Source organism: Seriola lalandi, unplaced genomic scaffold, assembly GCF_002814215.2.
Source record: "Seriola lalandi dorsalis isolate HSWRI2012SDOR001 ecotype SW California unplaced genomic scaffold, Sedor1 jcf7180002054861, whole genome shotgun sequence".
Lineage (NCBI taxonomy): Eukaryota > Metazoa > Chordata > Actinopteri > Carangiformes > Carangidae > Seriola > Seriola lalandi.
In genome coordinates, this window is record NW_019525414.1 from 3762945 (window position 1) to 3774649 (window position 11705).

General features: G+C 46.0%; 2 protein-coding genes across 5 annotated transcripts in view; one reads left to right on the forward strand and one right to left on the reverse strand.

Annotated features, from left to right (window-relative positions):
* Positions 1 to 7810, forward strand: part of noc2l (NOC2-like nucleolar associated transcriptional repressor) — a 23658-nt gene extending 15848 nt beyond the window's left edge. The window contains exons 17-18 of the mRNA XM_023427400.2: positions 1211 to 1309; positions 2490 to 7810. Of these exons, the coding sequence (XP_023283168.1) occupies positions 1211 to 1309; positions 2490 to 2617 (227 nt within the window). The 3' untranslated portion in view covers positions 2618 to 7810. The remainder of the gene's footprint in view (positions 1 to 1210; positions 1310 to 2489) is intronic.
* samd11 (sterile alpha motif domain containing 11) overlaps positions 3831 to 11705 on the reverse strand; it is a 50342-nt gene continuing 42467 nt past the window's right edge. For 3 of the 4 annotated variants that reach the window (XM_023427396.2, XM_023427398.2, XM_023427399.2), the window contains exons 8-13: positions 9339 to 9454; positions 9024 to 9102; positions 8022 to 8806; positions 7084 to 7217; positions 5890 to 6000; positions 3831 to 5622 (exon numbers count right to left, since the gene is read on the reverse strand). In XM_023427396.2, the coding sequence (XP_023283164.1) occupies positions 5338 to 5622; positions 5890 to 6000; positions 7084 to 7217; positions 8022 to 8806; positions 9024 to 9102; positions 9339 to 9454 (1510 nt within the window). In that variant the 3' untranslated portion in view covers positions 3831 to 5337. The remainder of the gene's footprint in view (positions 5623 to 5889; positions 6001 to 7083; positions 7218 to 8021; positions 8807 to 9023; positions 9103 to 9338; positions 9455 to 11705) is intronic. The other variant, XM_023427397.2, reaches the window with a different exon arrangement.

An 11705-nucleotide genomic window follows, 5' to 3' on the forward strand; every position in this document is an offset into this window, starting at 1 on the left:
TCATCTTTCCTCCACCCCTCCCACCCCTCGCGCACACACACGAACTGAAACCCCCGACAGGAAGTACAGGCTTGGATCCCAGCGGGGGTTCCTAATTCAAACCAGCTCAGTGGAACAGCCAGAGGTGGCCGCTCCCACTCCTCTCTCTCTCTCTCTCTCTCCCTCTCTACCTCTTTCATTCTACTCCTCTCGCTCTCTCTTTTTGGCTCTGAGGGCCTCAACCAGCTGCCCCCGCATGTCCTCACAACACGTGCACACACATACACATCTCGATGATAGCACACAAATGTACACCCACCACCTTGTCGTCCAGTCTTGAAGAGCCAAAAGCTTTCGGGCAGCTCACCAAAGCTCTTTGTGGTTTCACACACTCCCGGAAAGAGGGGGAGTGTGAGAGTAGGGGGCTGATGATTTAGATTGATGTGTGTGTGTGTGTTTTCTGTGGTGGGGGTGTCGGTGTGTGGGGGTAATAAGTCTTCCAGGTCATTTCGGGGCAACCTCTAAGGTACTACTGAAGTCTGCTTAGCACCATGTGAGCAACAGAGAGTGGGAGGGAGTGAAAGTGTGTTTGTCATCTTTACATTCAGATAGGAAGGGAAATGGCTGATGCTTTAATAGATGTTATTTATCTGTGTGTGTGTGTGTGTGTGTGTGTGTGTGTGTGCGTGCGCGCGCCCGTGCTCGCAGCAGCTCTGTTTTGCCTCTCTCTCCTCCACGCCCCCAGCCTCTCATCACACCTCAACTTCAAAGCCTGTGGACCCCAGTTGTCCCTTTGGCTAGACAACACACACAGACACACACACACTGTACTCTGAAGATAGCACAACACAGTTTCAGACAAACTCCCAACTTCTCTGTGGCACACACAAACACACACACACCAACATTCCCATCATCATCGTAGCTGTGGAACCTGCCTGCTATCTCCATTTGCTATATTTAGGCCGTGAGCATAAGATGTCTGAAATTGCAGGTAGTAAACTGTCATGGGTGTTTGTGCAGCAGCAGCGGCGGCGTCTGTAATCGACTCTCAGTTCCATCTCAGGAGGAAATAGACTCTTCCAGCTGCCTCTGATACCTGGCCCACATATAGATGTCTCCAAAGTCCTCAGACGTCAGCGATGCACCAACGCAAACTTAAAAATGTCTGAAGAAAGTAATGGTAGACAAAATTCAATGCAGTGTAATGTTTTTCGCTGTCTCTCCTCAGGTAAAAAGGGCACCCGTGGGTCAGATGATGATGAGGATGATGAGGACCTTGACGACCTGTCTGACATGAGCGATGATGAGGGAATGGAAGAAGACTCAGGTTAGTGCAACATCAGTGTCCAAGAAGCATTCTGATAGCACTAACAAATCATTAGTTTGTTGCGTAACTATTCATTAGTTGTGTATTTCTTCATGATGATTGATCGATTAGTCAGTTGAGAAAAAAGTCATCAGTAACTATTTTAATAATTCATGAATTTTAGTGATTTCTTTCATGCAAAAGCAATCATCTGATTTCAGTCTATCCAATTGAAGATTAGTTGATTTTCTTCGTTTTATTTTTTTGCATACTGAATGATTTGAACTTAATATAATTAGTTATTTTCTGATATTCTAAAGACTAATCAATTAATCAACAATAGTATTGAAAGATTCATCAATCATGAAAATAATCATTAGTTGCAGACCTAAATTTTTAAATCGAAATGAGTAAGTCACACCCTCAAAGTAATAACCGCTGCACAGAAATTCCTACCTTCTAATTTCTTAATCCAGTCCCTTGAATTAGGAAGTAATGCACAAATGAACGGAACAGGAACCATCTGCTATTATGTAAAATACTTTTAAGGGATGTCTGATGTAACAAAGTTGTAGTTTACCAGCCAAGACACTAAATAAAACTATAAATCCGAGCAGCACTGTTATTAAAAGGTTAAATAAATGTGAACACTTAACTAAAACATTTAGTTGATCAAAAAATAATCAGCAACTGTTAATAATGGATGAACTGTTATAATATTCCCTAGTTTCACAGAATTTACTGCTGTTCTTTGTCTGAATATTATGAATCACTTAATTGCTGAGGGCGAGGGGCCATTAAGTACTGACCCAAACTTTTGCATAAGCCACAATTAGTATGAAATAACCGCAAACAGGAAATTCACATTGGAAGAAACAAACAGGCTCACTTTTTATTTACTTCTTTTCACCTCAAAGAAAGCAACAAATATGTATTTTATTTAATTGCCCAAACTTTTTCATACAACTGAATAATAAAACAGCTGCTAGCCTGCTGCTAACTCTCTAGGTGTCCCTACCTGACTGGAGTAGCAACAACAGTTTGTAACTTGTAACTTAATACTGCTACAATAACCCTGTTCAATCACATAGTGTAGTTATGTGTATGAGTATGGGAATTACTAACTCGTGCACAGAATGTAACTCTGGTAACTGCTGGACTCCATCAGCTGAATAACAAGTGTTTCCTGTCTGTATTCCAGATGATGATGATGAAGGGGATGAAAAGGCATCCAAGGCTCCTCAGCCGCTGTCCTCCTCTGCTCTGATAAAGCTGGCCGAGGGAGACGAGGATCTGGTGGAGGACCTGGAGCTGTCTGACGATGACTGAGGGATCATGGGTTCACGCGCTCGAGCTCACCTGAGACACTTTTTATGCTCCTCTGATATATTTGGATTATTTTGTTATATTCTTTGCTTTTGAATTTTGTATTACTTCACTTGTACAGTACAAATGTGTTAATGGTATAATTTTATGAAGCATTGAAATTGAAAAGAAAAAAAAAAGTCTTTGTTTTTTCTTCCCCCTAAGATGCTAATTAATTGAAGCGTGCATGTGCATGTTGATGCAGGACTGCACCTGAAAAAAGTCATTTGTGTCCTCCGTACATGTGCACACCTGTAGGCACCCTCAGGCTTTGTGAGGACAGGCTATTTGGAGAGAGCTGTGAGCCTTGCTGAGCCGGGCCGAGCCAGGCTGGGCCGGCCAAGAGGAGGGGTACAGAGAGGCGGGTGTTGAGCCCCGAGGCAGCAGTGCTGTGCCAGGCTGGCAGGGTGGCGTCTGATGCTGTGCCAAGACTCTCTGCCCAGGTGGTAGAGCAGCAACACAGGCTGGTCTGTTTCTGTGCCAACTCCTCATAACCCCCCCACCCCCCTCCCGGACCACTGTCTTTTCTGTCTGTGTATTCACATGCTCAGACACAGCTTTCCTACTCTAACTTCTCCCCTTTTCTTTCTCAGCTTTACTGCAGCTTTCACCACTAAAGTAAAGGTGATACTGGGCTTTGTTGGGTGAACGATTATCGCATGCATTCACTGGTGTACAATACAGGGCAGAGTTGTTGTTTGACATGGACTTTAACACCACAAATGAGGATTTGATTTGTGTCGCCACATTTCCTCTGTAGTCATTTTCAGTGAATACAGAACCCTCTGGTGCAGAGGCCCAGCCTGAAGCGAGGGGAAGTCCCAGCAAAGTCTGTAGAGTGTTCTGCTTCGGTGTAAACTCTTTGAAGCAGGAAGGTAAGTGTGAAGTGGCGGGGAGTGGGGGTGTATTCCTGGTTCTGGTGCTGGTCCTGTGTGTGGGTGTATGAGGCGGGTCAGGTTTATCCCCACAGGCAGGGAGGCCTTAGCCTGCGGCTGAACCTCACACTCTGACAGCTGGTGTTGACCTGAACTGTGCCCCCCATGGGTCACCTCCCCTTTACACACGCGAGGAGACCACATACTCCCTCCTGCAAGTTTTTACTGAACAACCACAAACACCTTAGTAGGAAAAGGCACATATACATCGTCTGAAACAAATGACAAATGAGAGAAGTGAGGAATTTCTTTAGGATTTATTTCACCTGTATGGTGAATAGAAAAATAGGATGAAGACAAAACTTTTGAAGGGAAATCTAGAGACCATTTTAATTCATTGCTTGCGTTGTTTAAAAAAAAAAAATCCATAACAAATTCAAAACATTTGCATTAAGAGCTTTTGTGCCTTACTTTTCCCTGCAACCAAGAGAAAACCAAGTAAAAGTATCTTTGGAATCCATCTGAAGGGCTAATTATAATACATATCATAATCTGCTTTATCTACTACATCAAAAGTCCTATAAATATTTTTTTCCTCATATTTATATGCTGAAGTAGCATTCGAGATTGGAGCGTCTTTTAATATTACACTTTCAAAAAAAAAAATGGCAGAACAAAAATTATGAACAGAAGTACCACCAAAGTTCAGCAAGTCACATTTTTCAGTAAAGAAAACCTTATTCGTGCAACTACATTTAACAAAAAGTAAAAGTACCACGTATGTAACCTTCAGGATATTTTCATCTTAAGCATGATTCTGTACAATTTTGCATGTTTTTCCTACCTCCCACAGTAGTCAACACAAGCGTACAAAGACGTAAGCCGTACACACCATAGAGGCTTCTCCATTTCACCAACATTTTTAAGCCTTTGTATGTCAGGAAATGACAGATCTACCTGTGTCACCCTAAACACAGTCTGTCATGTGAGGCACTAGCCTAGCATTCCCCTGTTGGACCAGTCTTTCTCTGAGACTATTAATGCAAAAAGAAGCAGACACATTGTGAAACGTGTTTCCAATTCCACACATCCGGTCATCTTTGGTATTGGGACAGTGGAATGCATAGTTGCAGTGATAAGAGGGAGATGGTCAGATCTGGTGCTGCTCAACATATGCTTCAACTCCAGCCTCCAAAAAAATAGCTCCACGCTGCTGTTTGGCTTCGGAAAACAAGCGAGCAGAAGGAGGGGAGGGAGAGAAAAGAGGGGAGAGGCGTCTCTTTTTAATTCCTGGATTCTGCAGGGCTTGTGGTGAGAGCAGTCAGAGATGGAGACTAGAGAAAGAGTGAGCGAGCAGAGCTTCCTCCAGCTCAGGAAGGAAGGAAGAGTTTCCGCTAGCGTCTGACTGTCTGACTCGCAAGAATGTCGCATTTGTGGCAGGGCTTCGCTCCTTTTTTTTTCTTTTTTTTTTTTTTGGCAAGCTCTCTGTGACCAGCTGTCTCCTTTTCCTCCTTTTTCTTTTTCTCTGTTCCTCTGTCGCTTCACGTGTCTCCCTTCCAACACAGTTTCTTTGGATTCTGCTCAGCTACAGCCACTGCAGAGGAACTTAGACTCTTGATTGGTTTGCCGGATGTGGTCCATATCATCCAGTTGTCTTTTATTCCAGTCCAATGTTTTCCCATAAATTTTAGCATAAAGGTCCCAAGGTGGGGGGGGGTCTGTTAAATAGAGCCTAGGAGTCAATCTCTCTGGTTCAGGTTACCCCCCCCCCCCCTCCTCTCTCTCCTGCTCCCCCATGCCTCTCAGCTCCTACGAAGGAGTTTTGGCCTCGTATCTTCCCACCACCGTGGAGCCATTACCGTTTTCCTGCTTGGGGGAGGAGCATCCTGGGGTAGGCCCGCTATAGGGAGAGGAGCTGCTGCTGGTGGAGGTGGGTCTGTGGGGCAGGGACAGAGAGAGGGGCAGGGGGGTGTCAGATGGCGTGGCAAGGGGGTCCCGATCCCGTTCTGGGGGGCGCAGAGCGGCAGAAGGCGGAAATGGGAACGCCAAGGGAAATCCAGTCATGTAGAAAAGCCTGCCAACACGGCGCGCCACCTGAGGAGACGAGAGGAGACACGTGACTGTCGGTACATTCTGTTGAGTATTGTGTAATGGACTAATGTTGTATGTACTGTAAGAGAGAGAGAGAGCGCAGAAGAAGAGAGGCTGCAATCTGGGGGGCAGGCTAATTTAAGGGAATCAGCTATGCTACACTTCGTTTGTTGTGGGCCTACGGACAGAAACACGCATTCCAACACACAGCTCACTAGCAAGTTCACTGGATCGCACACAAACACACACGCAGGTCTGTAGTGTGTGTACCTGTGAGCGGATCTTGAGCGCGGGCCCCAGCTTTAGTCCCATGGTGCTGAGCAGGTGCTCCTCAGTGAGCAGCGGTAATGTCTCTCCATCAATGGCCTGCTCCCGAAACACCTGGCGAAGACACAGCTGCTTCAGCCTCAGCCCCAACACACACACACAAAACACACTCACGACACACAAACTTACACACTCACTCACACAACCTACAAAACAGTGGCTTTATTCCAAAATGTTACATACCTATATTGTCTCTTTAAGGATTGGGTCAGATTTTTTCAATTTAATACCAATTCACATTGATGCATATGGAAGGAGTTATTGGCTACTAATCATTTCTCCTGTTCACAGTGGCCCTAAAAAAATCTGTTCCTGGTGTGACTCCAATTTTGGAGATGAGGGACAAATCCCGTCATGTTGCTCCATAAAAAAACGTTTTCTAAATTCCATCCGAAGCTATTAACAATTTATTCTGTACTAAGAGGCCTGTATTTTGATTTGACTCCTGAACACTGGAAATCATTCTTGCGTAGAACATGATTTTTGCTGCGTCCCCACTACTACGTTTTCATTTTTTAAATGCATTTAAAACGTAGTGGTGTGGATGTCTCCCATTGCCCACAAGCTAGGAGTCAAGCTAGGAAGGAATCTCTTCACACCATGGCCAGAATGATAACAGCAACTAATAACTCTTTAAACATACATGTCAACATGTGAGTATTGTTTTTAAAATATTGTGCCATGTCCTATTTTGTTCAAGATTTAAAAAAAAAATTAAAATAAATTAAAAAAAGGGTGAGACTGGTCCACTTTTCTCAAATGCTGGATGTTTCATTTTGGAACAATATCTCTATACACACACATACATATTGCATTCACACAAGCTACAGGTGTACACCGCTACATGTACTGCTAACTCACCCTCATTCACACAAAGCCCACAAATATGGCAATTGTGAACATGACCATTCATGCATCCACACACATTCACAATAAACTTGAAATAACTGTTTGTGCGCCACAGGTTTAGTGTTTCTACCCTAAACATAATCAAATGCCTTAGAAAATGCTACAGTAGCGCAGCAGTATGAATTATATCTTTGTCACTATTCTTCCTCTATTGTTAGTAGTCAGCCTGCCCCTGGCCTCCTTCCCCTCCTCCCTCTCTCTCTCTCCTCCCCCTCCCTGTGTCCTCACCTGTGTGTATTCAGCACATCCGGCCAGGCTGCTTATGAAGCCACACACGTCCTCCACACTCCACTTGCTGATGTCCTCCACAGGATTTGCTGTGGCCGAGTCCTCCCCATCCATGAAAAGACCTCCCACAGAGCCTGAAAGAGCAGCAGTGGGTGAAAATGATGTGTCAATGTAAACACTGGGTACAAAGCTGCTAGTAATACTGAGGATATTGCTTCTGGTCCACATTTTTAGTGATGCAGGACTCAAACAACAATGCAAACTGAGAGACACCTCAGAGTCTCCTGTTAAAGTATTTTGAACTGCATTTTACAAAATTGTTGTTTTTGTCATGAGGATGAAAACATTGACTCAAAATAAATAATGACCCAAGATGACCCAAAGGTATTACATTTACAAAGTCATGAAGGAAAATCAACAGAAGGTGAATGTATGAATATCTAGTATTTCTGCTACATAAATCACATAAACTATTAACTGATAATCAAACTTGTCTTGGAATAACTTTATATTGGTATTATTGGATAAATCAACAAATAGGGTCACCTCTACTGACGAGATTTCATTCCTGTCATTTAGTTGCTCATGGTGGGAATTTGTATAATGATAAAGTTAGTTTATCCTAGTTTTTTTAGTGTTTGCAAAAAAGTATAAGTGTTCTGTTTTATTTAGTAATAACGTATACAGACAAGGTGTGTGTGTGTACTAAACGTATGTGAACAAACAATCCCCTCCTCCTTCCTTTCTGCCCACGTGGCTGTTCTGCTGGTGGTGTGTATAAGGGTCACACAGGGGTCAGAGGCAGGGCCCCTAACAGGGAGAGGTCTCCACACTGGAGACACGCACACAGAGTGACGCTAATGGGTTTCACATGTTTGCTTTCAGCATTGTGTGTGTGTGTGTGAGTGAGAGAGAGAGAGAGAGAGAGAGTCTCTTACCCGTGTGAAAGTAAGGGTTGGCGTAGGGGAATCCAAAGGGGAACGACTGGGCGTGAAGAGCAGGCAGAGGTGGCATGAGTCCAGGTGGCAGGTGGTATTTAACATCAGCCTTGCCCAGTCCAGGAGTGAAGAGGTGGCGACTGGGTGACTCTGTACCTGCTGAGCTACAAGGGGCGCTCAGCCTGCCTGAGCACTCTCCAGTCTCCTTGGCACTGTCACACACTCCCTTGCTGCCAGTCTCCTTACCCCCATCTCTCTCCCTGTCCCTGGGTTTACTGGTGGACTTGGCACTGATGCCCTCCTGCCTCTCTGTGCACATCTCTGTTTCACTGTCGGAGTCCTTCATCTCCTCATCCTGCACCTCCCTGTCTCCCTCCCTTCCTCTGTCCTCTCTTCCTCCTATGTGATCCCCAGCACGGAATTGTATCTGGGGACCCCTGCGGGGGGCCTTCCTGGATTCTGCATCTGGCCCAGCAGTGGAGCTCTGTGCCTGGGTGTCTTTGGGTGTGGTGGATGCCCCTGGTTGGTGCTGCTGGTGGTTGAGGGTTAGGAGGGGTGTGGCAGCTCCATGGCGAAGCACCAGCATTGCATTTGACCGGCGGGCCAGCTCCTCACGGAGAGGATGGCCCTCTGGGATGTCGTGGAGGCTCCGCAGGGCAGGGTGGTCAGGGGGCAGGCTAGGAGGTAGAGCTCCCAGAGGGTCAGAGCCCAGAAGACGCTGCTGCTGTCGCTGGTGGAGACTTTCCAACTCCTTCTGTCTCAGCAGCTCTGCTGACATCTCAAGTCTGAGGCAGTGAAACATGCAGGAACTTTAACATCCAGGTCAAATGATTCAAATTTGACAGTAAATCACAATAATATTTACATTGGTCTTTATTAAGAACTTATAATTATGTCCACGAGTTTCCTCTACCAGTAAACCCACATCCTAAAACTTACTTTTAGCTGTCGATATATTTATATAATCACTCATTACAACGACATTACAACGTACACACACACCTGGCTAGATTCTGTTTCCTCAACATCTCCTGTTGCCGAGCAAAGATCTCAGCTTGAGCTGGTTGGAGGAAACCATACCCTGTGATGGAAACGGCAAGAAAACACTCCTGTAAGCAACAATGTAAAAACCTCCCACATCTTAGAAACAGTTAATATTAATAGATGATGTGCAACTACTACAGTGTTTTGGAACTGAATGTTCTGTTTTGATACAAAACCATCAAACATTTCCATGTCAATGCAAATGTGGATGTTTTTTTTTTTTTATTGGTTCTATGTGCTAATATCAACGATTTAGAATGACTGATTACTCACCAGGAGCTTGGCAAAGAGCAGAGGGCATGCCCAGGAAAGGAGGCCGCAGGTGAGGTCCTAAGGCGATGTGAGGGGCAGTTGGAGGGGACAGTAGGGGCGGAGGATGAGACAGTTCTCTGTGGACATAAATATAAAAAGACGACAATAAGCTGAATTTGGATTTTACTGAATAAATTAAAATGACACAATCATTAAGCAGGAGGTATGTATAATACATGACGGTTAAGTGAGTAGTGTTTTTTCTCCACTCCATCTTGGCGAATGTGTGCACACTGCCACACCAATGTACGCGGTGTATTTTTATCGGTGTAGCTCCAGAGGCCCCCGTGTCGCCCCAGTGCCTCATCAGTCTTGTCACGCCGCAACAAGCGCCGCCGGCCATTTCTGTACCCTGGACTGCAGCCTTTCCTTCCCCTTGCCGCCTCACACACACACAGGCGCACACACACACAAGCGATATACACACAGAAAGACACATACACACAACTCCAGACCCACACACATAATGAGGGCTGAATGCACAATGCCAGTGTGTCATGCTCCGACAGCTGGGGCGGCCCCTGTGTCTTGACCGGGGCCACGGGCTGAAGGACCTTCTAATTAACACTCATCCCTCCTCTCTTTTCTCTCCCTTTTTTACACCCTTCTCCCTGTTCCCCTCTCTCTCTCCCTCTTCTCTCTCTAGGCTGCATTGAAGCTGGTGAAAAGATGGAGCGTCCTGCAACCTCTGCTTCTGAAAAGGCCTCTCCATTATTGGCTTCGTCTTTTGTCCTCCTTGAGGGGGAAAGGCGCCTCTCACCTTTCTCCCTCTCTCTCCGTCTCTTGTTCTGTCTTACCCATCTTTTTTCTTTTTTTTACTCCTGTCTTTCTACTTTTTTGTGACCTCTAAAAATCTGTTTTGTTCACTTTTTTTTCCCCCTACACTTTTATTTCTTTCACCTCTATATATTTTTCTCTCCCCTTTTCATCAGTCATCATCCATCTCATCCTTTCTCTTTATCCCGGCCTTGTCTCGCCTCTGTGTGTTTCTTTTAGTTTCTCTCCCACTTCTTTTTTCACTGTAATCCTTTCTCTCATCCTATCCCTCTTTCTCTCAGTTTTGTGCTCATCCTCATGGATGTATGGTCTGGAGTGGATGATGATGCTCAGCTGTTTTCTGGGCCTTTCTGAGCTCATGCGACCCACACCTCTTCCTTCTCCTGTCTCTTGTTTTTCTCCTCCTGAGCTGCTGCTATCACACCAATCAGAACTCAGCTGTGTGTGACTGCCGCCGCACGAAAGCATACATGGGAAACAAGCTGAGGAAAACAACAAAATCAAAACCAACACTGGGACGCATGCAACCGCAAATATTGTTTTGCAACCGTGTTCAAATTAGCTAGCGCCTGCATGTCTCCCACCTCACTAAATGGTGAGGGAAAAGGAGAGAGAGGAATTGCAAGGAGGGAGGGCACACATAGAAGAGCGGGGAGATGAGATTGTGTGTGTGGGGGGGGGTGCGTGCGCGTGCGTGCGTCTGCGTGTGTGGAGGGAGGGGTGAAACCATTCATCGATCGCCTCCGCCGCTGAAATGTTAATGCTAATCGTATAACCGCTCTCTCCGGCGGTGCCTCGCACTCCAGTGGCAGCTCCAATTAATCTTGGGTGAGGGCTGCGGCGCGTGACCCCCAGAGCCTCGAGCCGGGGCCCTGCTAGCCGCTGCTTATGTAATTACACCGCCCAGTGTGTAATCACCTGGCCTAATCCCTCGGGGCTAGCAATTAGCCTTGCGACGCGCAGTTCCACTAGGCTTCGCCAAGGCGCCCGCAAAACTCCCATCCACCCCCGCCATGGCTCCCGCACGCCAAACGCCCATCACCCCCTGCCCCCTCCCTCCCCCTCTCTCTGATATTCCCTCTCTTTCTTCCCTCTCCTTACACCGCCTACCCCTGCCTGGCGTTAGCCCGCAGATGAATAACGGTCAATTAAAGCTGCATGACTGGGGCTGCCAGGCGTCTGCGCCACCATAATTAGGCCTAATCACGGTGAGAGAGAGAGAGGGGGAGAGAGAGAGAGAGTCTGACACTCCCCTCCACTCCCTTCCTCCATCGCTCCCTCTCTTCCTCCTTTTATAGGCGGCAATTTTGAGGGAGGAGTGGCAGACATTAGTCGTTTTGTGCTTGCTTGGTTTTTTTGTGTTTTTGTTTGTGTGTGTGTGTCTTTTGCCCTATCTTTGCATTTAGTTGGCAAATGACTAACATGTTATAAAAAGGATGAGAAACATTCACCTAGCTTTTGCACGAGACTGAAAATGGTCAGAATCACAAATGCAAGGTGCGCTCATAATCAGGCAGAACTAGCTATATCACAGAATGCCCCCCCCCCCTC